Here is a 27,209-nt window from a genome sequence, read left to right as displayed (position 1 = left end):
CAAAGTAAAAGGTGACCAAATTTCTGAAAAAAATGAACTAAAATACTTTAAAACATTAGAGGATTATAAAACCACCCTGGGGACATCCCTGGTGGTCCAGTGGTTAAGAATCCGCCTTCCAATGCAAGGGACTCGGGTTCGATCCCTGGTTGGGGAACTAAGATCCCACAGGCTGTGGGGGCAACTAAGCCCACGCACCACAAATAGAGCGCCCACGTGCCTCAACTAGAGAGCCCACGTGCCGCAACTAAGACCCGATGCAGCCAAAAATAAATAAATAAGTGAATTTAAAAAGTAAAATAAAATAAAGGCTCCTTGAGAGCATAGATGGTGTCTTATTCAAAAAGAAAAAAAAAACATTACACCCTGGTCAGCCATAAATTACTAACTTTGCAAAAGTGACTGATGCTTATATTGCCAGACTACCTTGGGCCAATTTTTTACCCACTTAGATGTGGTTCTTGGACCTAAAGAGGACTTAAGTCTTATCCACAAACCTTTTTTTCAAAGCCCTTTTATAATTTTTTTTTAACAACTCCAGCACCTTGTTTCAACATACTCTACCCCTCCCCTCAGTCCTCTATTCCTGAGGGAGTATTTAACGATTAAATACTCCTCTACAGAAAATGTATTAAAATAGATAATGAAGTGGTTCCCTCAGGAATTACTGAGCTGGTGAGTAAGGAAAGGTCTGGCTTGAGCCACTGGATGAGAACAGTGCAGGTATATAGACAAAGTCAGTATGGGTCAGCTAATAAGAGGAATTTGGAACAGATCTCATGACTGTCTGGTTATCTTGAAATGGAAACTTTCATATTCCTTTGGGTGTTGAAAAAAAGGATTCCTGATTTAAGAGAGCTCCAGGCAAGTGCTTGGAAGACGTGAGCAAGCTGGTGCCCCAGCCCAAATGCATGGCTGCAATAGAGCAGTCAAGAAATAACATTGAACCAATAAGGGCGAAGCCTGCTTAAAGTCATTAGCAGGTGTGATTGTAGCTTATTTAGACAGGGTGAAAACATAGTTTGAAGAGTAGAATTTTATAGAACTTTTAAAAATCTCCAGCAAAATAGTTACTGCCTTATCGGTGCAACTGGCCTAAGCTAAGAGTGCTTTTGGTTTTTGTGATGCAGAAAGGAAAGTACCTTTCACCTCTAGTGTACCTGGGAGCAGGATTGGATATAGACCTTCAGAGTGGTAGCTGCAAAGTTAAGAACACAGCCTGAAGTCTCAAGAGTCACCATTTCGGGGCTAGATTTGGGCTGGTAACTGGGCTACACAGTGAGTCAAACCCACCCAAATCCAGAAGTCGACTAACCAAAACATGTGCAGTTAGATATGTTGATTAGCTAGATTTAGAACCAAGACAACTAAGAAACGTTCACTATAAACTCTTCCTTTTAAACAGTTTGGGTAGTTTCTTTTTATTGGTTTCTATATATAAAGTCTTTTTTTCTTTTTCCTGTTTTCTGTTATTATTATTATTTTTTTTTGGTTTTTTTTTTTTTTTTTTTTTTTTTTGCAGTACGTGGGCCTCTCACTGTTGTGGCCTCTCCCGTTGCGGAGCACAGGCTCCAGACGTGCAGGCCCAGCGGCCATGGCTCACGGGCCCAGCCGCTCCGCGGCATGTGGGATCTTCCCGGACCGGGGCACGAACCTGCGTCCCCTGCATCGGCAGGCGGACTCTCAACCACTGCGCCACCAGGGAAGCCCTCTGTTATTTTTTTACTTGAAGTATAGTCGATTTTTACAATATTGTATTAGTTTCAGGTGTACAACATAGTGATTCAATACCTTTACAGATTATATTCCCTTTAAAGTTATTACAAAATAATGGCTATATTTCCCTGTACTGTACAATATACCCTTCTCATCTGAAATACCTCATTTAGACATCAGAATCTAAAGAGCTATCTAAGCAATTACCATCATGACCCAGGAATAGTTTCTGGAGTGTGCTAAATCTAAAATGTTTTTCATCCTTTTCCTGATTAACCTTTCCCTCTTTAACATGTTCCTCAGTTCTATCTTTTTTATCAGTTTTATTGTGATATAATCGACACGTCATCTCTATTCTAATTTGATTTGTGGAGGCTCCAGTTTATCTCTGATCCCTGTTATTTTTCAGGACTTGTAGTAGAATGCCAACAAGAACGATCACAGATAAAAAATAAAGAAATAGCTTTGCGTGTGTTGAGAGCTAGACTCTACCAGCAGATTATTGAGAAAGACAAGTGTCAACAACAGAGTGTGAGAAAACTGCAGGTAAGATTTATTGAGTGAAATAACTTAATGCCTCTGTACAGAAAGCCATCATTTTATGCAGAAAATGGAGTAAATATTCTTAATAGAATGGAAATATCTTAGAGCACAGGAAAACATGCTCATTTGTAAATAGTAATAATTTAAGACTGACTGGTTATGGCTAAAGTTGGACATGCCAGTTTGGAAATAAGTAGAGGAGATATGTGTAAACTAAAAATTGTTTCCCAGTTGTTTCCCTCCAGTTTTAGATCATAATTGTCTTTAAAAGAAATTAGTGTAAAAGACAATTCTCTGGAAATTAAGAGATTTTTCAGATTTTTAATTTAAAAACCTATGCTTTTATTATTGTATAACTATTTTTTTTCCTACATTAAAAAAAAATTATTTTTTTGGTTGCACCAGGTCTTAGTTGCGGCAGGCAGGCTCCTTAGTTGCGGCAGGCAGGCTCCTTAGTTGTGGCATGCATGTGGGATCTAGTTCCCTGACCAGGGATCAAACCCAGGCCTCCTGCATTGGGAGCGTGGAGTCTTATCCACTGCGCCACCAGGGAAGTCCCTGTTATTGTATAACTTTATGTGGGATCAAAAATATATGGCACTGCAAAAAACTGGTAATACTGCTGCTTCTGATACAGTCTGGGAACCAGGAGTAGAAGAGAGATTAATTTTTTGCTATATACCCTTTTGTACTTTTTGAATTTTGTACTATATACATTTGTATTATTATTTATACAAATATATAAATAGATAAGTTTTAAGCAAAATGAATAAATGTCATTGTCTTAAGTAAACAAAGGGTTGTATGATTTTAAACTCTAAAAAGGTAAACTTTTTCTTTGAGAGAAATTGGAAGAGACAGTGGAACCCAGAAATAACTGTGCTTTTGTGTTATTTGCAGGTAGTTATACTACGGTAAATTTGGAAGATTTTTGCGGCCTGTTAGGAAAATTAATTGTATAAAACTAAACATTAATTATTCTTTTCACCTAGATGTCCTAGTCCTTCACACTTTTGCCCTTCTTGTTTCCCTTACCCACATTCTAACTTGCAAGTAGTAAAAGTGACAGGATAAATAATGTATTAAGCCTCTATCTGTGGTAATCGCAGCCTGTGGCACAGCATCAGTATACACGTTTGCAGACAGGAATGCTCATTTACAAAGCATTACTTCTTGGCAGCTAAGTGATAACATACACACTGTCAGCTCTGCCACATTTGATTTAATAAAAGACATCGGGTTTTACTTGCCGTTTGACATTTTGGCATCAGATGTTTCACACAGTAATTTTCAAAGTAAGTATTCAAGATCGGCCTTATGTAGATTGTGGGCATGTGTGTCGTCTTTAGTGGTCTGGTTTGAAAGGGCAGAAATGACCTCCGTGTCTCTCAATTAACTTGTCCATCTGTGTGAAATTTTTTAGTAGATATTTCTGACACTTAGGAGTTTTTCTTCAGCTAATATATACAGTAGCTTTTATATGGAAGGCATTATGCCAGGTTCTCAACCCTGGTTCCACTTACCACCTAGAGAGCTTTGTAGATGTCTAGGCCCCATCCCCAGAGATTCTGATATAATTGATCTGGGTGGGATCCTAGGCATAACTGTGGTGCCTTGGGATAGTAGTTTCCAAACCTGGCTGGTTGCAGAATGGATGGCCTGGGGACTGTTTTAAAAATACATAATCCATGATTCAGTATATCTTAGGTTAGGTTTTGGAATCTTTCATTTAAAAACATTCCCCTGGTGATCAGCCATACTTAGGACTTCAGTTTCATATTGTTTGCTTTAGAAAGTAAGTTATAGCAATCTTTTTCTTTTATCTTAAAAAGTGAAAGTGAGATACCTGTAACTTATATAATATTGTAGCAACTATGCTTCGATGAAAATAAATAATAAAATAAATTTTAAAATAAAAAGTGAAATAGATAACTAATAAGAACCTGCTGTATAAAAATAAATAAAATTCAAAAAAAGGTAAAAAAATAATAAAAAATAAAATAAAAAGTGAAAGTGAGTGAGAGAGGGTGTTGTGTGCATTGTATGTGGGGGGAGGGAGGGCAGATGAGCAGACTAAGAATACAAATAACCATAGGAAAAGGCAAACTGGTGTGCGGTGAAGAAGATTCCAAGTGCATGGGGTTTTGAAGGAGGAAGATAACATATTTCACATTGGGACCAGGAAAGACAGAGATGGTAGGAGAGTGTTAAGGAAGGGCACCCCTTGAGATGAGGTTTAAGCAGAGTTAACAGACTTGCACATAATTATGATATGGTATAATAAGTGGCATTATAGAGGTTCATATAATTTTCAGAAATAATGTTGAGAAAGTTGGCCATATTGTGAAGTACCTTGAATACTGAGTTGAGTTGTGTCTGCCTAGTAGACAGGAAGGAGCCAAAGAAGGAAATGTATCAGAAAGCTGGGCTTTAGGAAAGCTAAGCAGGGCACCACAATGTAAGCAGAGAAATGGAAGATTAATCAGGAGATTTTTACAGGAGTGTAATGGAAGTCATGAGCCCTTGAATGATAGACAGTAGAAATGGAAAGGGCAGGATAGAATAAAAGACCCTTGAAACCACTGGAATTGGGCAGTTAGAGAACGGGATGAGCTGAAGTTCCTTTCACGGTCTATATCACAGCCTGGCAGATAGTAAGCTACCATGAAATGTTTGTTAAAGTGTAGGATGTCAGGTTTCCTACTTAGATCAAAGGGAACATCATTGTAGGGTCATTTATAGAAACCAGCAGGAAGAACTGACTGAGGTAGAAAGATAATTTGGTTTTAAATATTTGGAGTTTGAGGTACCAAAGAGATGTTAATTCTTATAACTGAGCTTTACAGACCTGTAGTCTTAATAAGTTCTGCCCATTCTTATTCCTTGTCACTTTGTGTATATGGATTTAGAAAAGATTTAAACTGTTAAAATAGAAAAGTCATTTACAAGCACTGTTTCTGTTGTAATAAAAGTAATTATAAAGTTAAAATATGAATTGCTTTTTGTTATGACACAGGTGGGAACAAGAGCCCAGTCAGAGAGAATTCGGACATATAATTTCACCCAGGATAGAGTCACTGACCACAGGATAGCATATGAAGTTCGTAATATTAAGGTAATACGAATGAGTATGCTTTATGTGCCTTTGATTTTCAAAGAAAGTATAGTCGAATTCTAGAGAGTAATCTCTGAAATATCACCACGTAATTTAAAAGCATTGAGATAGATTATATTAGTACCCCAAATTTGTGAACATTTTTATTAGTTTGCTAGTAAGAAATATGGTCTTTATGCCAGTATGAAACAGCTATCTTTTAAATTCCAAATTCTTTGTTATGTAATCACAATGTTTTAATGTATTTTCAGTACATGTCTATCAGTTTTCTATTACCGACTACCAAATTACTGCAAATTTAGTGGCTTAAAGTAATGCCTATTTATTGTCTCACAGTTACTGTAGGTCAGAAAGCCAGGCACGACAGAGCTGAGTTCTCTGCTCTGGGTCTCCCAAAGCTGAAAGGGGCTGGCCAGGCTGCATGCTTTCCCAGAGCTTGGAGTCCTCTTCCAAGCTCAGGTGGTTGTCGGCAGTATTCCATTTCCTTGAGTTGTAGGAGCGAAGCCTCCATTTTCTTGCTGGTCGTCAGCTGGGTGCTGCTCTCAGCTCCCAAAGACTGACCACAGTTGCTTGCTGTCTAGTCCCCTTCGTGTGCCCTGTCCCATTGCATCTCTTACAGGAATGGCCTTTCTAAGGGCTCACCTGTTTAGGTCAGGCCTACCTGGATACTATTCCTTTTGATTAACTCAGAGTCAACTAATTAGCCATCTAATCACTGGAGTGATAGTCCAGCATATTCACAGCTCTGCCTGCACTTAAGGGAGGGAATTTTGCCAGGTGTGTACACCAGGGGCCATCTTAGAATTCTGCCTACCACAATGTGTGTCATTCTATTCAGGTGTTACAATGATTCTGTTGGGGAGGAAAAGACCCTGTCAGTTTGGTTTGAACATTCACCTAACTAAATCCCATGTCGTTGGGATCACTGACAGTCATACATTAATGATGAAGCACAGAAAAATTATTTTTCCTTCCATTGAAGGGGAAAGTGAACTGGTTCCCATAAAGACTGTGTGGATAAGGCAGAAGGCAGAAGGTTTTGATCCTTGTCCTTGGTGCTGTGTGATACCTCGGGCTTCTTTCACTTGATTCTGTCTCATTCTGTACACAAAAGTAAAGTCCTAGTTTTACAGAGGAAATGTCAGTGTTTTTAACATACTTAGAAATTTCTGTGTATCTTATGCCACTTCCTCTGTCTTTGCAGCAATTTAAAGCTGTCTTGCCTAAGAACATCATAGCCTTGTTGAAAAAGAAAATATTTAGTAGCTTCCCTTTCCTCAGGAAACACACAGTAATAACCAAACATGTTTGGCCATACTGTTCTAATTACACCATAGTCTTTCAGTTGTTTTTCTCGTAGTGGTGATGGTTTTCCATGAGACAGCCACATTCTCATGACCAGTAATACTTTTCAGAAGAGCACATAGGTGCTCAGCATAGTATTCAGTCATGAAACAGAGGCAGATTAACTGGCTTTTATAGTTATAAAATATCTGACGTTGGCCTAAATACTAACACGTTATTACTAACTAAACTAGCATGCCAGACTCAGAAAGAGTAAGGACAGTCATATCGGTATGCTGTACAAATCACTGATCAACTTATTGGAAAGAAAGAAAGTGCTCCATATTAGTGAAGGGAAAAAGTTTGAAAATGGTATAAAAAAATGTTGCAGTGAAACGTTAAAATCTGTATGCAGGACAGGAAAGAGACTAGTCAGACTGAATAATTTAGGAACTGAAGAGTTGCAGATGAGGCAGGAAAAGTGTTGAAGGCCTTAACTCCAGGGCAGCCACCACAGGACAGAATGGAAGGAGTGGAGAGGAAAGAAAGTGGGTGCCTGTGGGACTCTGCTCAGCTCTCCTCCCTTATTCTAGAACCTGGCCTTCTCCCTACTCTGTCAGTTTGGTTTGAACATTCACCTAACTAAATCCCATGTCGTCGGGATCACTGACAGTAATACGTTAATGACGTATTACATATTAATAACGTAATACCTGGCCTTCTCCCTACTGCGTCCACATAGTTCCTGACAGAGCTATGTTCCTACATGATCATGATTTTGACCCAAGACTGTAATTGATTTGTTGTGGGGGGGAAATCCAAACAAGCCCCAGTCAATGAGTTTCTCCCCAGGATTTTTAAACTAGAGACAAAGATGCTCATTCTCTTGGTGGATGAAGCTGAAATATGTAAAGCTTACAAGAGGTTAGAAGCCACATTTCCAGCCATGGGGAGAAAGCAGTCTTCAGTGAGAGAAGAATGAAGCTGATATATTGAAAGGAGCAAAAATGGGAGAACTGGATGCAAAGAATCCTGATGATATAAATCCCCACGTTCATTTATTCCTGAGGCCCAGCTTCATTCCCAGGGTGGTGGCAGCAGCCCTGTACATTCCTGCCCTTGGGTTCTCTGAGGTCACTCAGTATGCTTATTATGAATTCCCTTGTAGCTAATTTTACTTGTATTTGTGTTATGTAGATAATAAGCACAGACTACCATGTAATATATTGTTTTGTATTTTTATTCTGTTTCCCAAAGTTCTTGTGCAGATTCCTTAGCATCAGCCTATCTCCCGCCCTGTATTCCAGTTACACTGGAAATTTACCCTTGTCCTGGGCTTTCAATGTATTTTGTTGCCATACCTTTCTTCATATTCATTCTTTTGACTGAAATGCTCTGTTTGTCTCTATTTGGAGAAATACTATTCTCTTTTTAAGACCTAATTCAAATTTTTCTTCCTTTATTTTTTAATTTCTTGCACTGTATTAAGCTTATGTATTACCTAGGTGTCCCAGTAGATTGTGAGCTTCTGAAAGCTGGGAGCTACAGCTCCTTCATATATTTTTTAAAATTTTTGGCTGCATTGGGTCTTCATTGCTGTGCGTGGGCTTTCTCTAGCTGTGGCAAGCGGGGGCTACTCTTCATTGCTGTGCATGGGCTTCTCTTTGGAGTGGCTTCTTTTGTTGCAGAGCACAGGCCCTAGACACGCGGGCTTCAGTAGTTGTAGCATGCAGGCTCAGTAGTTGTGGCTCGTGGGCTCTAGAGCGCTGGCTCAGTAGTTGTGGTGCACGGGCTTAGTTGCTCTGCGGCATGTGGGATCTTCCTGGACCAGGGATAGAACCCGTATCCCCTGCATTGGCAGGTGGATTCTTAACCACTGCACCACCAGGGAAACCCCAGCTCCTTCATCTTTGATCTTTGTATCACTAGCACTCTGGTTAATCCAACTGAGCTCTAAATGTGATGTGATTACCAATAAGAGTAATAATCCTTTTAACATAACTTCCAGATGGTGAAGTCACATTGGCAATATCATAATAATTTGAGCTTACAGGCACACTAATTTTAAAAGCAATTTTCATATTATGTTCAAAGTGGTATAAATCTTAATTTTAAAATTTCATCATAGTGCTCTTGCTTTCTGTTTAATTTTAAAGTTTAATCGACATCTTACTATATGCTGGTGTTTTGTGGAATACAAAGATAGTAAGGCATATCTTTTCCCCTACAGTTTAATTTGAAAGAGAAATGTGTACACTTAACCTGAAATTTAACTTCAAGACCATTCAAGAAAGACTAAATATAAGATTAGTTCATGCCTACATCTAAACTTCAAATGTTCTATGTTCCAGATGCCAACATTAAAATATTTCTGTTAAGCCAATGTCTGGATTTTTAGCATTTCCAAAATAGGAGGCTGTGCTAATTCACTAATCCCAACAACTCTATTACACAGAACCTTTATAACACAAGAAAGGTACTTGAAGTCATTATTTTACTCGTTTCTCAGAGAGAAGCCTCAGGGAAGACTGCAGGGAAGTCTTAACTGAAACAGTTTCCACCCAATGGAATTATTTGGAGGTTAACATGAGAGAGGTTTTTTCCTCAATTTTTTATTTTGAAATGTTAAGCACGCATGTTTAAAGACTAGTCCATATATATATATACCCTATACCTAGATGCAACAGTTGTGAACATTTTGTTATGTTTGCCTTCTCTTTCTCCTCCACTTCCCTTTTCTCTCTATAGATACACCTGTGTTGCTACTGAAACATTGGAAAGCAAGTTGCAAACCTCAAGACACTTGTCCCCGAAATATTTCAGTATAAATATTTTTCAATTACACAGGACTTGTAGATATTAAAACCGCTGTATTTCTAATTTAAGAAAAAACAGAACTATTATAAACCACTTACGGATTAAATAATTTGAATTTGGATGGTTGGCTAATTTAAAAATGCTAATTTAAACAATTTAAGTAAGAGTTTAATTCCATTTACTCTTTTGGATTCACGCTTTACATAAAAAGGCAAAATTAACTAGGGATCCTCCCAAGTTAGCAATTGTGTTCATTATATTGTAGATTAGCAATCTTTTGTTGCTATTAAATAATAACTTTAAAGAAATGAAATAAATATATGCTTAATTCTTTGTTTTGTTTCTCCTTTATTTCTAGTAATCAGGTTTTCATAGTAACTCTCTTTCACCAGGAATTTTTATGTGGGGAGAAGTGCCTGGATCAGCTAATTCAGAGATTGCTTCAATCAGCGGATGAAGAAACCATTAATGAATTTTTGGATGAAAATCTTAAATCAGCAAAATAAATACTGATTTATAATTTATTATTATATAAATGAAATGGACCTATGTCAAGAAGCAGACCGAGGTAGGGAAATCTTTATGAAAGTTGATAAAGAGCAGCTAAAAATACATGGTACTCACAAAAACATTTTTTAATGAATCTAGTCACATTTCTTGACCTAAGTTTATTTTAGGTTTCCTGTAAAGTACAATCCAGCTCTTCAAGTAGAAACAAAGCATGCATTGTTGAAAAGAGAAATAAAGTATTGAGAATTGACTGTGTGATGTAGGACAGATCACTTGTTCTCTTTATATGCCTTTTCTTTTAACCATCTATAAATTAATTTAGACACATTTCACATCTGTTACTTCAGGACTTTGCCCGTGGTAAAATTTAGTGATATAAATTTAGAAACTTGTTTGTAAACTCCGATTTAAAGACAAAGTACTATTAATCATGTTAAAGTTAGGACTTAAACTGCTACTTTTATTTTTGATTTTTTTTTTTTTTTTTTTTTTGCGGTACGCAGGCCTCTCACTGTTGCGGCCTCTCCCGTTGCGGAGCACAGGCTCCGGACACGCAGGCTCAGCGGCCATGGCTTACGGGCCCAGCCGCTCCGTGGCATGTGGGATCTTCCCAGACCGGGGCATGAACCCGTGTCCCCTGCATCGGCAGGTGGACTCTCAACCACTGCACCACCAGGGAAGCCCTAACCTGCTACTTTTAAATAAAAAAGTAAATAAAAGTTGTGAAGAATATGAGTTGCTAACTGTGAGCATCTCTAGGATATAGATGGTAGAGCTCTTGGAGAGCTGAGTGAACTCTGTAGTGTACAAACTACAAGTCAATATTTAAAGCAGACTCTCTGCTTGGCTTCTATTTTCTAATTGTTCTTTGACTTAACAAGCATCAACAGATGTGGTGTAATATGAGTAATTCACTGAGGTCGTTTTTGTGCCGTGATATATAAAACCTAGTCCTTACCTTACAGAACTTCCAGCTGAGCAGGGAGCCAAAATATAAGTCCCCAACTCTAATTCAAAGTGGCATGTTGTATTTAGTAATTTTTCTCGGGAAGTTTCTTGAGTGAAAAAGAGAGCGGTTGTTATTTTAGATAGTTCCTCAGAGAGGAACTGTATGCCAGGAAAGGCTAATTAAAATAGAGTTTTGTTGTTTTTTTGTTTTTTTGTTTTTTTCGGTATGCAAGCCTCTCACTGTTGTGGCTTCTCCCGTTGCGGAGCACAGGCTTGGGACGCGCAGGCTCTGCGGCCATGGCTCACGGGCCCAGCCGCTCTGCGGCACGTGGGATCTTCCCGGACTGGGGCATGAACCCACGTCCCCTGCATCGGCAGGCGGACTCTCAACCACTGTGCCACCAGGGAAGCCCTAAAATAGAGTTTTAAGACCAATTGAATGATTTGGAGGTAAAGATGAGAGAAATTTTTTCCCAAATTTTTATTTTGAAAATTTTCAAGCACACAGAAAAGTTTTAAAAATAATTTTTAAGAAACAGTTCAATGAATATTTTATCATCTAGATTCAACCATTGTTAATATTTTGCCACATTAGCTTTTTTTATTTCTCTGTACACACACACACACACACACACACACACACACACACACACACACACACACAGAGTGGTTGCTGGACTATTTAAAAGTTAGTTGCAGATCTTATAACACTACTGAATGTTTCATCACATCCTAGGAAAAAGGACATTCTCATACAAAATTATAACTCCATTATCACACCGATTGTATATCAATAATAATTATATAATATGATCTAATAGCTATTACATATCAGAATTTCTTCAGTTATCCCCAAAATATCTTTTTTTTAGCTGTTTTTGTTTGTTTTATCCAATCCAGGATCCAACCAAGACTTACACATTACATTTGCCAGTATCTCTTTAGTTTTTGGATTAATCCCCCAAGTTTTTTTCCGTATGACATTGACCTTTTGAAGAGTCCCACAAGGTTGTTTTGTAGAATAGTCTACATTCTAAATTTGCCTGGCTTGCCCTTAATGTACTATAAAGTAAAATTATGTCTAAAGATTAATTAAATTCACATTAAACACATTTGGTAAGACTACTTCACAGGTGATGTTGTGATACTGTATCATATCAGGAAGTTCCACTATTAGTGATACTAAGTTTGAAAACTGTCAAATCTCTCCATTGTAATGGTACATGCTCTCCTTAATAATCAGTATGTAATCTGTGGGGTAGTACTTTAGCATCATATAAACATTTGATTTCTCATTGTGCAAGACAGCTTCTGAAATGACCCCAGTGACCCTGTTCCTGGCATTTCATGCACTTGTATAATCTCCCCTTGAATGTGGACCGGATTTATTGACTCTTTACTAACAAGTAGAATACAATAGAAGTGGTGGGATTGTCACTTTTGATATTAGGTTGTAAAAAGACTTGCTTCTGGCTCTGTCTCTTTTTTTTTTAATATAAATTTATTTATTTATTTATTTTTGGCTGCGTTGGGTCTTTGTTGCTGTGTGCGGGCTTTCTCTAGTTGCGGCGAGCAGGGGCTACTCTTCTTTGCAGTGTGTGGGCTTCTCATTGTGGTGGCTTCTCTTGTTGCCGAGGCTTCAGTAGTTGCGGCACGTGGGCTCAGTAGTTGTGCCTCGTGGGCTCTAGAGCGCAGGCTCAGTAGTTGTGGCGCACGGGCTTAGTTGCTCTGCGGCATGTGGGATCTTCCTGGGCCAGGGCTCGAACCCATGTCCCCTCCATTGGCAGGCAGATTCTCAACCACTGCGCCACCAGGGAAGTCCCTTAGCTGGAATTCTTTTTTTTTTTTTTCAATTTTTATTGCAATACAGTTGATTCACACTGTTGTGTTAGTTTCAGGTGTACAGCAAAGTGAATCAGTTATACATATCCATATATCCACTCTTTTTTTTTCTAGATTCCTTTCCCGTATAGGCCATTACAGAGTATTGAGTAGAGTTCAGCTGGCATTATTTAAAGAAAGCTTTCCTTTGTCTTCCCTCTCACTTTCTCTGAGTTGAGAGATAATTTAATCCTATTTGAATCAATATCATGATTCATGATTTCCCTAGGGGTAGGCATTCCCTCCCCCCGGCCCCCCCAATAATTGATGTCTTTGGAGAATCTGCTTTAATTTGAAAGAATGTTGAATAGGGAGTTTGAGTGTTAAAGTTAGAAACACAGAAACTGATTTTTGTTTTCAGGCATTTTATGTAACAGAAACGTTTATCCAAGGAAATGTAAATATTAAAACATTGTGTGAAACAAGGCAAAATGAAGATAGTCTAACTTAACGTATTTCCCAAACCTCTGTATTTATACAGATCATTTGGGAAACTTGCCGTAATACAGATTCTGATTTAGTAGGTCTGGAGCCTGTGATTCTGCATTTCCAGCAAGCTCCCAGGTGACGATGGATGATGATGAGCCGCAAACACCACTTGGAGTAGCAAGGATCTAGGACATCTGTTATTTAATTAATGAGTACTTTCTGTTGTTACACACTTTATTTTTGTACAGTGAGATTCAGTTAAACTCATAATCTTGCTTTATTCAGACAGACCTTTAGTCTCCTAAACTACAAAGATAAACTTGACATTTTTAACTTTAGTAGAAAAATATGAGGAATGAATATATAAGCCAAAGATAAATCAGGGTTCTTGTAAAAAATCTGGAAAGCCAAAGTTTATTGCCTCATATGCACAACACCTTTGGAATATTAAGGAGTAACAAACTTTATTTAAAAAATAAACCTTAGAGAGATTTTAAAATTGAATTTGAAATTGAGTCAAGGGACCTCGGATCACAAACTACTACAGTCAACTAAAAATTAAAAGAAAATATTTCTAAAATCATAGACTCTAGTATTGGGGGCAACAGTGATTAGGAAGACATGTGTTGGCAGGGGTGGAGCTTTTGGGATGCTGGTAATGTTCTATATCTGGACCTGAGTGGTAGTTACAAGGGTGTATTCATTTTGTGATAACTGCATTTACAATTGAGTTAACTGAGTTTTGTATGCAACTGACAATTGCATACACCCTTGTAACTGCCGGCCCATTCAAGAAGAGAACATTTCCACTGCCTCTGAAAGTTTCCTTGTGCTCCTTTCCAGTCAATCCAGTCATCTGCCAACTCCCCCTCCCCCAACAGTGGCAACCTCTATTACGATTTTTATTCACCATAGCTTATTTTACTGTTCTGGAACTTCACATCAATGGTCATACGGTATGTACTCCTGTATATCTGGCTTCTTTGTTCAAAAGTTTTGATACTCATTTACAATATTGCAGGTATCAAGGGTTGTTTTGCTTTTATTTCTAAGTAGTATCACACTGTATGAATATACCACAATTCATTTTATTCATTCTTCTATTGATGCACATTTGGATTATTCCCAGTTTCGGCTATTATGGGTAAAGCTACTATGAACATCCTTGCACAGGTCTTTTTGTAGACACGTTTTAATTTCCCTTGGGCAAATGCCTAGGAGTGAAATTGTTGGGCATTTAACATTCAAAGAAACTACCAAACAGTTTTTCAAAGTGGATATATCCATTTATAGTCATAGTATTAACATATGAGGTTTCCAATGGCTCCCTATCATCACCAACATCTAGTATTGTTGATCTTTTTAAGTTTTGCCATTTTCATGGGTATGCAGTGTTTTCTCATTGTGACTTAAATTTGCATTCATCTGATGATGAAGGACATGGAGCAGCTTTTCATATGTTTATGGGGTGTATGTATTACGAATATTTTTTCCTAGTCTCTGGCTTGCCTTTTTTTTTTTTTTTTTTTGCAGTACACGGGCCTCTGACTGTTGTGGCTTCTCCCGTTGCGGAGCACAGGCTCCAGACGCGCAGGCTCAGCGGCCATGGCTCACGGGCCCAGCCGCTCCGCGGCTTGTGGGATCTTCCCGGACCGGGGCACGAACTCGTTTCCCCTGCATCGCCAGGCGGACCCTCAACCACTGTACCACCAGGGAAGCCCTGGCTTGCCTTTTTATTTTGTTTTCACTGCTTTTTTGATGGGCAAAAGCTTGTAATCTTGTTGAAGTTCATTTTATCAATTTTTTTTAAAAGATTACTGGGTTTTTTTGTGGCCTAAGAAATCTGCCTACCTCAAAGTTACAGAGATAGGTTTATGTTTTCTTTTAGCAGGTTTATCATTTTCCCTTTTCTATTTAAGTTTTCAATTTAATATTAAGACCCATCTCAATTTAATTTTAGTTTATGGTATAAGGCAGGGGTCAAGATTGTTTTTTGTTTCACATTGTGATCCAGTTTTTCCAACACCATTTGTTGAGAAGACTTTCCTTTCGCCACTGAATTTCACTGATAACAATGCGGTGTTTCTAAATTTAAAAATTCAGTTCCTTGGGCCACTGGCCACATTTCAAGTACTCAAGAGCTACGGGCGGCTCTGGATATTGGATGAGTCAGGGCAGACATAAAATAGTTACAACATTGCACAAAGATTTGTGATAGCACTGTTCTAGAGCTTAGAGCACAGTACCACTAAATATTTTGGGTTCTGTGAACAGTAAACTAAACCAAATAACAAAGTATGGGCAGATATAAGGAAGGTAAAAATTAATCACTGAACTTATATTAAGTACCTAGAGTAGTCAAATTCAAAGAGACAGGAAGTAAAATGGTAGTTACCAGGGATTTGGGGGAGGAAGAAAGGAGAGTTATTATGAATGGGTACAGAGTTTCAGTTTTGCAACATATAAAGAGTTCTAGAGATGGGTGGTAGAGTGATGGTGGCAAACCAGTGTGAATATACTTAATGCCAAAGCAATGAACAATTTAAAAATTGTTAAAATGGTAACCTTTATGTTAAGTATATTTTATCAACTTAAAAATTGTTTTTATTGCTTTTCCCCCAGCTGGTGTTAGTGCAGGAGAGGAAGCAATCGGTGTTACTAATGACTTAATTGTCTCTGGTGTACCTGAAGGATACCCAATGAAGGTACAGAAGAGATTTTGGAGCCCAGAGCCCCACTTAGCTTAATGTCTCTATCTCGGAGTATTTCCATTAGACCCTCATCAGCTAATAAGAAAAGAGAGAAAAACAATTTGAGAGTTATTCTGCTATATGTTATATACCTACTCATGTAATAATATTAAAGATTTCATTCATTAGGTTATGGTAACACATGGCAAACTAGCAGCAGGAGCAGTCTGGGTTTTTTTGTTTTTTTTTGTTTTTTGGCTGCGTTGGGTCTTTGTTGCTGTGTGCAGGCTTTCTCTAGTTGCAGCGAGTGGGGACTACTCTTCATTGCAGTGTGCAGGCTTCTCATTGTGGTGGCTTCTCTTGTTGCGGAGCACAGGCTCTAGGTGCACGGGCTTCAGTAGTTGTGGCTCACGGGCTCTAGAGCACAGGATCAGTAGTTGTGGCGCACGGGCTTAGTTGCTCCGTGGCACGTGCTTTGCCACCAGGGAAGTCCCAGGAGCAGTCTGGTTTTTAAATAAAAGATCTCTAACTTAAAAAAATCTCTAAGCCCTTGATTTTGAATATTTAAATGTTGATCAGTACATATGTATATATATAAAACTTTTGTAAGGCATAAACTACTATATTATTTCAAGGAATGTTAGAGCATGTATGAATACCAAGTCTTGAGGATCTTGGGCTTTTGTACAATACAAGGTACGTTTGTTTAAATATTTAAATCTTGGGACTTCCCTGGTGGTCCAGTGGTTAAGAATCTGCCTTCCAATGCAGGGGACATGGGTTCGATCCCTGGTTGGTGAAATAAGATGCCACATGCTGCAGGGCAACTAAGCCTGCACACTGCAACTACTGAGCCCATGCACTCTGGAGCCCGAGCGCCACAACTAGAGAGAAAAGCCTGTGTGCTGCAACAAAAGATCCCGCGTGCCACATCTCAGACCTGATGCAGCCAGAAATAAAAATAAATAAATATTTGAAACAAAAAAACAAATATTTTAATTTAAAACTCTCATTAAAACGCCTTAATAAAGACAATTCCAGAATCTTCAACTGATTTGTGGAAATAAATGAAAGTAGTGTAATATTCCTATTAAGAAGTTATGAAAATAAGCTTGCTTCCCAGAAGATGAAGTGCTGATTTGGTGAGATGCCACCCTGTCTATGAATATGCCTGATTTGCATATTTAAGGCCATCTATAAATGCTGTTCTCTAAGACCTCATCTTTGTCTAAGACATCCTAATGAACCTACCTATTGTTTAGTAATGAAAATACTGTAATACACTTCAGGACTTCCCTGGTGGTGCAGTGGTTAAGGAAACGCCTGCGAATGCAGGGGACACAGATTTGAGCCCTGATCCGGGAAGATCCCACATGCCGCGGAGCAACTAAGCCCGTGCGCCAGAACTACTTAGCCTGCGCTCTAGAGCCCGTGTGCCACAACTACTGAAGCCCACGTGCAGCAACAAAAACCCAACACAGCCAATAAATAAATAAATTTATTTATTTATTTAAAAAAATTATCAACCTGCCAATTCAGGGGACCCCGGTTTGAGCCCTGGTCCAGGAAGATCCTACATGCCACAGGAGCAACTAAGCCTGTGCGCCACAACTACTGAGCCTGTGCTTTACAGCCTGTGAGCCACAACTATTGAGCCTGCATGCCTAGAGCCCGTGCTCTGCAACAGAAGCCACCACAACGAGAAGCCCACGCACTATAACAAAGAGTAGCCCCTGCTCGCGGCAACTAGAGAAAGCCCAGGTGCAGCAGTGAAGACCCAATGCAGCCAAAAATAAATAAATAATATTGTAATACACTTCAGAACCTTTGAAAAGAAGCAACATTAAACACTGGAAGTTTTCTTTGCAGAAATTGTTCATGGTTTCAACTAAGTGGGTGCCTCATTTTTCATAAATTCTAGAAGAAAAACCAACACTTATTGAATCTTTACATTTTAGGCACAGTGTAAGCACTTAATTATTCTAATCAACAAATATTTATTGAAGCGTTCTAGGTCCTTCGCAGTTTATCTCATTTCATCCTCACACAGTCCTATGAAATACTATTATCCCCATTTTGCAAAGAGGGAAAAGTTCTCAGAGAAAAGTTACACAACTAATGAATACTAAAATGGGGCTTCTACTGTGGAGTTCAAACCCACAGCTCTAAACCGTCAAATCCGGGAGAATAAACGCTTCCCAATTCTGTTAGTCAAAGCAGTCATCCCCCAGAAGCCTCGCGATATTACTCGAACTACTACTCCCAACGTGCAAAGCGGTTTCTGTGAAGCCGCCTAAGCGGCAGAGGCCGGAGGGCCTCGGCGTTTCTCGAGGCGCGGAAGGCAACCTGGGAGCCGTAGTTCTCCTGGACGCCTACCGGTATTGCCAGCGCGGCGGTGGCGGATCGCTCGGTTCCAGCCAGTAGGTACTGTGAGGGCGAGCTGAAGCGGAGAAAGGGCGCGGAACTGGAAACGGGTGAGTCAGGCACTGTCTGCGCGTTAAACAGAGGCGGCACCGCGGCGTAGGGTTGAGTTAAGTTAGCGCGGCCCCCGCGCAGTCTCTTTAGGGACACCGCGGTCTTAGCGTCAGCGAGCAGAGGGTGAGGAGGCGCCAGAGCCCGGTCCTTACACCCGTACTCGTCCTCAGCTCTCCGCCAGCATCTCCACCATGCAGTCCCGGGAAGAAGCTCCGCGCTCTCGCCGCCTCGCCAGTCCCCGCGGCGGAAGGCGGCCCAAGAGGCTTTCCAAGCCCTCGGTTTCGGCTTTTTTCACGGGCCCGGAGGAGCTGAAGGACACGGCCCATTCCGCAGCCCTGCTGGCCCAGCTCAAGTCCTTCTACGACGCGCGGCTGCTCTGTGATGTGACCATCGAGGTGGTCACGCCTGGCAGCGGGCCTGGCACGGGCCGCCTTTTTTCCTGCAACCGTAACGTGCTGGCTGCCGCGTGTCCCTACTTCAAGAGCATGTTCACCGGCGGCATGTACGAGAGTCACCAGACGAACGTGACCATGCACGATGTGGATGCCGAGTCCTTCGAGGTGCTGGTCGATTACTGCTACACGGGTCGTGTGTCATTAAGTGAGGCCAACGTGCAGCGCCTGTACGCCGCCTCCGACATGCTGCAGCTCGAGTATGTGCGTGAAGCCTGTGCCTCCTTCCTAGCCCGCCGCCTTGACCTGGCCAACTGCACGGCCATCCTCAAGTTCGCCGATGCCTTCGACCATCACAAGCTGCGATCACAGGCCCAGTCGTTTATAGCCCACAACTTCAAGCAGCTCAGCCGCATGGGTTCGATTCGGGAGGAGTCTCTGGCAGATCTGACCCTGGCCCAACTGCTGGCCGTCCTGCGCCTGGACAGTCTAGACGTCGAGAGTGAGCGGACAGTGTGCCACGTGGCGGTGCAGTGGTTGGAGGCGGCTCCCAAGGAGCGGGGTCCCAGCGCTGCAGAAGTCTTCAAGTGTGTCCGCTGGACACATTTCACCGACGAAGATCAGGATTACCTGGAAGGGCTGCTGACCAAGCCCATTGTGAGGAAATACTGTCTGGACCTTATCGAAGGAGCCCTGCAGATGCGGTATGGTGACATGTTGTACAAGTCTCTGGTGCCAAAGCCAGAGAGCAGCAGTGGCTGCAGCTCTCTTGTGTCCATGGCAGAAAATCCACCCCAGAGGCTGGGTATGTGTGCCAAGGAGATGGTGATCTTCTTTGGACATCCCAGAGATCCCTTTCTGTGCTATGACCCATACTCAGGGGACATTTACACAATGCCATCGCCTTTGACCAGCTTGGCTCACACTAAGACTGTCACCTCCTCAGCTGTCTGTGTCTCTCCAGACCATGACATCTATCTGGCCGCCCAGCCCAGGAAAGACCTCTGGGTGTATAAACCAGCCCAGAATATTTGGCAGCAGCTTGCTGACCGCCTGCTCTGCCGTGAGGGCATGGATGTGGCATACCTCAATGGCTACATTTACATTTTGGGTGGGCGAGACCCTATTACTGGAGTTAAATTAAAGGAAGTGGAATGCTACAGTGTTCAGAGGAACCAGTGGGCCTTAGTGGCTCCTGTACCGCATTCCTTCTATTCCTTTGAACTAATAGTGGTTCAGAACTATCTTTATGCTGTGAACAGTAAGCGCATGCTCTGCTACGATCCTAGCCATAATATGTGGCTGAACTGTGCTTCTCTTAAACGCAGTGACTTTCAGGAAGCCTGTGTCTTCAATGATGAGATCTATTGTATCTGTGACATCCCAGTCATGAAGGTGTATAACCCAGCCAGGGGAGAATGGAGGCGCATTAGTAATATTCCCCTGGACTCTGAGACCCACAACTATCAGATTGTTAATCATGGCCAAAAGTTGCTCCTCATCACTTCTACAACCCCACAATGGAAAAAAAACCGGGTGACTGTGTATGAATATGATACTAGGGAAGACCAGTGGATTAATATAGGTACCATGTTAGGTCTTTTGCAGTTTGACTCTGGGTTTATTTGCCTCTGTGCTCGTGTTTATCCTTCCTGCCTTGAACCTGGTCAGAGTTTCATCACTGAGGAAGATGATGCACGGAGTGAGTCTAGTACTGAATGGGACTTAGATGGATTCAGTGAACTGGACTCTGAGTCAGGAAGTTCAAGTTCTTTTTCTGATGATGAAGTCTGGGTACAGGTAGCACCGCAGCGAAATGCACAGGATCAGCAGGGTTCTTTGTAAATATTTTGAAATACTAAGATGTTTCTACTGCTATGGAATATATCTTAAAAAGATGTCCTTTTCTGGAAAAAAAAAATTGATTAGGGCTGCACATTTGGCTTAGAAAGGGTAATGTGTGAATTGCTAATGTCATGTTACAAAGTTTAAACAGTCCGTGAAATCAACTATATAATGATATACTGTGCAGAAAGTCCAGATTAAAGTATGCAAAACAATGAACCATATAATTGATTAGAATGCTTGGTGGTTTTCTTCTTTGTTCAAGTATTTGTTGCACCAGTGAATCGTTTTGATTAGTTACACTGTTTATATTTTGATTATCTAATTTAGTCTTGTTAGTTTTTAAATTCTATTTAGTGTTGTGAGGAAATTAGCTTTTTAATTTTTATATAGAAAATTGGACTAGAAATTGTTGGTAGGGTTTTGAAGGTTTATATCTTCCTTCAGAATAATGAAAGTAGTAGATTTCCCAAATTTTTCAAATAGTCAGTTTTTAGGATTCTAAGTTAATACAGTTTGTTAAAATTTGGTTTGGTGTTCTTCTCTTCTGCAAAGAAAAAAATTGGACATATATATTAAGGTTATTAAAGAGTGATTTCATTTTGATAATATGCAGAATGGTCTTAAGCACTCACAGAAAGTAAAAAAAAAAATCAGGATTCCACTGTTTTAAAAGAAATTTCATTTTTATTTTTGGAATATAAAATGTGTATTTGCTAAATATGACCATTTTTCTATCTTAAAAAAGACCCATTCTGGTAGCATCACCAACTATTTAGACCCTTCTAAACCAAAAGCAATAGGTAAGTTGCCATATTTTTTCATCTATATCTGATACATGCTTCGTTGAATCAGGGGAACAATTGTTTTTTTCACTGGACGTGTGATTGGGTAATGTAAATTTTTATCCGTTGGTCATGCCTTGTCTTAAAACGTTTATATGCTCTCCTACAATATTTTGGCTGTATAGTTTTGCTGTTTGTCTTAGAGGATTCTTTAGCAGGAAGTGACTTTTGTGAGTCGATACTGGTTTTGAAAATATGTATAAGCTAAAAACAGTGTTTTATTGAGATCAGTAGTAGTTATTGTGTCTATCAACTCTAAAATCCAGTGCCAGAAGAGAACTTTAAAACTTTAAGCTGTGTATAGAATTGTTTTATGTAGCGTTGAAATTTTCTGTCAGTTTTGTAAGTCACTGTAAATGATTATCAGCTTGAAGCTATTTTTGTATTAAAAGTTGGCAGTTAAAGAACATAAGTGGATGATAGCGTTTGGGGCCAATAGTGAAAGTATGTTTCCTCTAAAATACTTCCCTAAGCAGTGGTGTACATGGTTATTTTATTAGGTTATTTGTATCTGTCCTATATTTCTCTGTGAACCATGCTCCAGTCTGTTTTTTGTTTGTTTTGTATCACCATAATAAGAGAAGGTCTAGAAATAGAGACTAAATTGCACAAAATTGACATTGTTAAATACGAGAACATATAGGTGCTTACTTTTGAGGGTCTGTTAATACATATGGTTGTCACAATACATATACACGATAAATGGTGTATATATACAGATGCTTATGTTCTATAAATTTTTCTATACCCACTTAGTTTATCTTTTTGAATCTTTGTTCAGTAACATGCTAATTCCTCTTCTATGTTTATTCTGTAGTGACCAAATGCTAACATTTTTTCACACTGGCAGAGTACTGAGGTGTGAATTTTGAATAAGAAAAGGGAGGGAGAGAGAAAAGGGTTTAAAAAAGCCAAAAACACAAATAATGTTTTCTTAGCCATTTTGATTGGCCACCTGAAGAGTCCACAGGACATTTCTGTTCAGCATTATTTAGTGAAATAAGATTCTCACCCTAGCAGCATGTGTTCCTTCAAAACAGCAAACATGCTTTAGTTTTGTTTGTCCCATATCAGGGGTGTCAACAAGCGCTGCTCTTAACATGGAAAGCTGTATCTTAATAGTATTTTTCGACCGACTTTTCTTAATCAATAACTTCTTGTTGATAGCTTTTTGTTTTGTAAGGTCAAAATAGGACAATGCTGGTCTCAACCACATTATCCATCTACAGAATTAGGGTATGCAACCAGCTGATAAGAGACAGATTCTCTAATGTGTCATTCTCAACCTCTGAGTTAGGTATAAGCTAATTAGTAGGAAAATATTGGTTTACAAAGAGCTTTTCTTAGAAAGGATTTTGGTTTCATGATATGTTTGTGAATTAGGGAATAGATGTTAATTAACCTTTATTTTATAGATAAGTGATTTGTACATGGTTAGTTACAAATAAAACTGGCACTAGAACCCCAGGCCTTCTGACCTCTTAATTTAGTTTCTGCTAAATGTACAAAACCCTTGCTTACATAGTGAGTGACACAAGTAGCAGTGTTGAAATCCCTTCATCACAGGAAAGCGCCTTTGTCTCAGTTTTACAATTAATTGACACAGATTTTAGCAAATTCTCAATATAATGTCATTTGCAGGATTACTATTTATAAGACTTCGAATGATCTTATTTTTTGTCTCTGTCTGCCTGAAGTCTGAAAAGCTCAGAGAACCCAAATTATTTCAAATAATTTAAATATTCAAACAGTTAGCATTGGTATTTTCAAAAGTATAAAATATAAGACTAATTTAGCAAATAACTTAATTTGGGTTTAGGATTAAATTTAATGTCCTTCTATCTCCTCTAGTTGAGCAGTGTTGTTTTGTTTTGTTTTGTTTTTCTGTTTTGTACCTGGATCTTATTGAGAATCTGATGAAAGCTTTTGACCCATTCCCCAGAAAAATGTACATGTTTATGATTTCATAATTTCAAAGAAGTTATGACACTTCTGCAGCTCATCCACACACCCAGGGTAAGAACACTGTGACAGTCCCAAGAACACTTCAACAAAAAGGAATTAGCATTTTGCACAAGATATATTGCTCAAATGTTTGTAAGGGGGGAAGGGCATTGTTAAAATAGAGCTAAAGCAATCATATACATTTACCATCTGAAAGGGATGTGAATATTAATGGGTACCTCAGAACAAAGGCAAAGTTGACACTTGTGAATTTCAAATTTCCTCATGATGATTAACATAAGGACAGTTAAGTAAATGTAAGCGATTTAAAGTAATGGGTCAGGGCTTTCCTGGTGGCGCAGTGGTTAAGAATCCGCCTGCCAATGAGACATGGATTCGATCCCTGGTCCTGGAAGGTCCCACATGCCGCGGAGCAACTAAGCCCATGCGCTACAACTACTGAGCCTGCGCTCTAGAGCCCGCGAGCCACAACTACTGAGCCCACGTGCCACAACTACCGAAGCCCGCGCACCTAGAGCCCGTGCTCCGCAACAAGAGAAGCCACTGCAATGAGAAGCCCGCACACTGCAAGGAAGAGTAGCCCCTGCTTGCCACAACTAGAGAAAGCCTGCGACCAGGAACAAAGACCCAACGCAGCCAAAAATAAATAAATTTTTTTAAAGTGTATAAAATATGTTACTTTAAAAAAAATAATGGGTCAGATGAGCTAGTGTATATGAAAGCTTTGAAACTTGAGGTGTTATACATACATGTGATATGAATATTGTCTAGGAAGGCTGTGTATATATTAGGATTTAAAGTATATTATAGGTTCCAGGTGTTTCAAACTGTGGCCATCACAGATGTTCATTAGATATCTAAATTGCAAGATATCTAAATTGCAAGAGTTCTTTATCTCATAATGAGCAGGTGAACAGGTGCTTGGAAAAGGGCATCTACCCATAAGGAATCTATTTAAAATATAATTTAAAAATATAAATTTGCTACTCACTGCTCATTAAACTAGAAACCAGTGTTTTGCCTGATGTCATTTTCACCAATTTGTGCTGAAATGAGGAAAAAATATAAAACATAATGAATGAGTTGTAAACTAAAATTATTTAATTGAATTTGTTTTAATATTCATGAATTGGAAATATAAAAACTTTGCAGTTCTGTGTCAGTCCCTTAAACTTGAAAGTTTACTTGTCTTTTTTTTTTTTTTAATTTATTTTTGGCTGCGTTGGGTCTTCATTGCTGTGCGCGGGCTTTCTCTAGTTGCTGTGAGCAGGGGCTACTCTTCATTGCGGTGCACGGGCTTCTCACTGCGGTGGCTTCTCTTGTTGTGGAGCACGGGTTCTAGGCATGTGGGCTTCAGTAGTTGTGGATCACGGGCTCTAGAGCTCAGGCTCAGTAGTTGTGGCGCACGGACTTAGTTGCCCTGCGGCATGTGGGATCTTCCCGGACCAGGGCTCGAACTTGTGTCCCCTGCATTGGCAGATGGATTCTTAACCACTGCGCCACCAGGGAAGCCCTTGAAAGTTTACTTGTCTTTGAAATCCTAAAATCTGTTGCTTGCTTCTTAGCTGTTTTACTTTTCTCTGTCCTCTCCTCTGATCTCTCCCTTACCTGCTTAAAAATTTCAACATCTTTTCATCGTAACTTTAAAAGAATATTTATTGTAGCAAATATGATAGAGCAAGAAAGTATAGGAAGCAAAATTGTTTATAGAAAATATGGCTAACTAGCAATCCTAAGAGAATTAATTGATAGGGTATTTTTAGAACCATAGAGATTGTTAAATATATACAAACCAAATTTTTTTAACAAAACAAAGCAAAACACGATAGTGCTCGTAGAAGCTGCCAAGTTTTCAAGTACGAGATAGGCAGTACGTTTTATGCCCTCTTGTTGACTCTGGGCCATTTTGTCACCCAGATCCGTTCCATCAGCTGCTGTTCTTCATTTATTTAAGCCTGTGGACTCAACACCATCCAAGACACGGGGTGTAGGGAACAGTATTGTTGCATACCATTCCCCTCCATACCTGAGGCATATTTTCTCAGAAACCATGCTACTCTGTGGGCAGTCACCTCTCCGTGACAGAGTCAACCTTTTACATTCTCCTCCAAAGCAATTTTAGCTGCTTGTAAGTACCATGTCTTAATCAGGAATATAGCAGCGGCGCGGGGGCAAACTATCCCTTAATTCTGGGGAAACGAGCAAATAGCAATGGCTGTCACTTCAAGGCACAGCCCGATCCAGTCTTAATATCCTTATGGCTTTCTTTGTACAGAGAAGATACCACGGGGCAATGTTTTCCTCTCACTTCATACATTAGTTAGGATCTAGGTGTGGTGGTATGTACAGAGAGACCCTATAGTTGTTTTAATAAGATAGAAGTTTCTCATATAAAAGTCTAATCTGTTATGCAGACCCTGATCTAGGAAGTCACCTGAGACCCACGCTTTTCTGTTTTCCCATTCTGCTACCCTTAGGGTATTGTCCTGGTTCACGTGGCCCAAGCTGGTTCACCCTCATGTATATATTCCAGCCATGAGGAATGGAGAAAGGGAAAGGGGGGCGGGGGCATGACCCCTGTGAGCGAAGTTGTTCACATCACTTCTGGTCACATGACATTGGCCAGATCTTGACCTTATGTCCACACCTATATGTGTGCTTGAGAAAGGTAGTCTTTATTCTGGGTCAACATGTATCTTATTAAAATTCAAGGGTTCCTTCTTGTAGAATGCTGAGGAAGGGTATTGTGGTATGAATAGCAGTCTCTACTGTACCATCTGTCAGGCTAGATTTTTATCACATGGCAGCCAAAATGATTGCCAGGACTCCCCAGACCCACATCCTACCAGCTTAGAAACCCCAGGGGAAAGGCAGTATTTTCTGATATCTCTTGTAGATAATTCCTGGGCGACCTAGGACTCTGAATAACCAAATTGAGTCACTTGTAATAGATGAAGTTGGGAATGTGGAAATGTTGAGGAAGATAGACAAGTAAGGAAATTACCTCAATGAGGATTATAATTTCTACTGTGGCAGACTCTTCAAAGACAGTACAGTTCCAAAGGTGGGAATGTTCAGGTTACAGAGCGTATTTTGTTTTGACCTGATCCTAGGATGTGAGGGGAAACTTGGGATGAGAACAAGCTGGCAAAGCTCTTAAGCATCACATCTTGAAGTCACTGTATGTCACGCCCAAGGAGTTGACTTTTTTTTGCATAGAGTGTAAATTCGTTGAGAATTTTTAAGTAGGGACTTGACGTGATTGAATGTTTTGTTGAGACTCCTCTCCGTGCAAAACGGAGGGGGCAAGACCAGTTAAAGGAAGGCAGATGTAGTCCAGACTACTGCAGCCCTCAATGGGGGCAGTTGTTGTGGGCTTGATGAAGAAGGGACAGTTATAAGAGGGGTTAAAGAGATTGAGCTGGACCTATTACTGTATGTTTAGAGATGAGGGAGCTGGGAAAGGAAGTATGAAAGGAGTATGAGAAAGGAAGGACGACAGGCTATTTCCTAAGTTTTCTGCTTTCATATTGTGTGAGAGTACAAGCCGAACATCTATACCAAAGAGACCCTAAAATGTAAGACAGAAACTGGTTTCTCTCCATTCAGTCCAGAAGTGAGCTGTTAAGTGTTGGCAGGGCGATTCTGGCTCCATGAGGTTCTTCATGAGCCCAGGTTCCCTCACTGTTTTCCGCCAGCTCCTAATGAGTTGTCTTCATCCTCATGAACAAAGCACACTCACCAGGATTATATC

At 39.9% G+C, this 27,209-nt stretch overlaps 2 protein-coding genes across 6 annotated transcripts in view; both read left to right on the top strand.

The window, feature by feature from the left end:
* Nucleotides 1-10,236, top strand: part of MTRF1 (mitochondrial translation release factor 1) — a 69,228-nt gene extending 58,992 nt beyond the window's left edge. For 2 of the 5 annotated variants that reach the window (XM_067713165.1, XM_067713166.1), the window contains exons 10-12: nt 2,126-2,262; nt 5,276-5,374; nt 9,841-10,236. In XM_067713165.1, the coding sequence (XP_067569266.1) occupies nt 2,126-2,262; nt 5,276-5,374; nt 9,841-9,981 (377 nt within the window). In that variant the 3' untranslated portion in view covers nt 9,982-10,236. Of the gene's footprint in view, nt 1-2,125; nt 2,263-5,275; nt 5,375-9,406; nt 9,809-9,840 lie in introns of those variants that run through there. The other 3 variants (XM_067713168.1, XM_067713167.1, XM_067713169.1) reach the window with 3 other exon arrangements.
* Nucleotides 10,237-14,973: 4,737 nt separating this feature from the next.
* Nucleotides 14,974-22,245, top strand: LOC137211028 (kelch repeat and BTB domain-containing protein 7). The gene has a single exon (XM_067713164.1). It carries the CDS (start codon nt 18,600-18,602, stop codon nt 20,643-20,645), a length of 2,046 nt encoding a protein of 681 aa, XP_067569265.1. The 5' UTR covers nt 14,974-18,599; the 3' UTR covers nt 20,646-22,245.
* The last annotated feature ends 4,964 nt before the right edge of the window (nt 22,246-27,209 follow it).

This window comes from Pseudorca crassidens, chromosome 18 (genome assembly GCF_039906515.1).
Source record: "Pseudorca crassidens isolate mPseCra1 chromosome 18, mPseCra1.hap1, whole genome shotgun sequence".
Lineage (NCBI taxonomy): Eukaryota > Metazoa > Chordata > Mammalia > Artiodactyla > Delphinidae > Pseudorca > Pseudorca crassidens.
The sequence above is the reverse complement of the archived record's forward strand: the minus strand, read 5'-3'. Positions and strand labels throughout refer to the sequence as shown.

Excerpts from the sequence above, each read along its gene's own strand:
- LOC137211028 (XM_067713164.1), top strand. The coding sequence starts at position 18,600 with ATGCAGTCCCGGGAAGAAGCTCCGCGCTCTCGCCGCCTCGCCAGTCCC.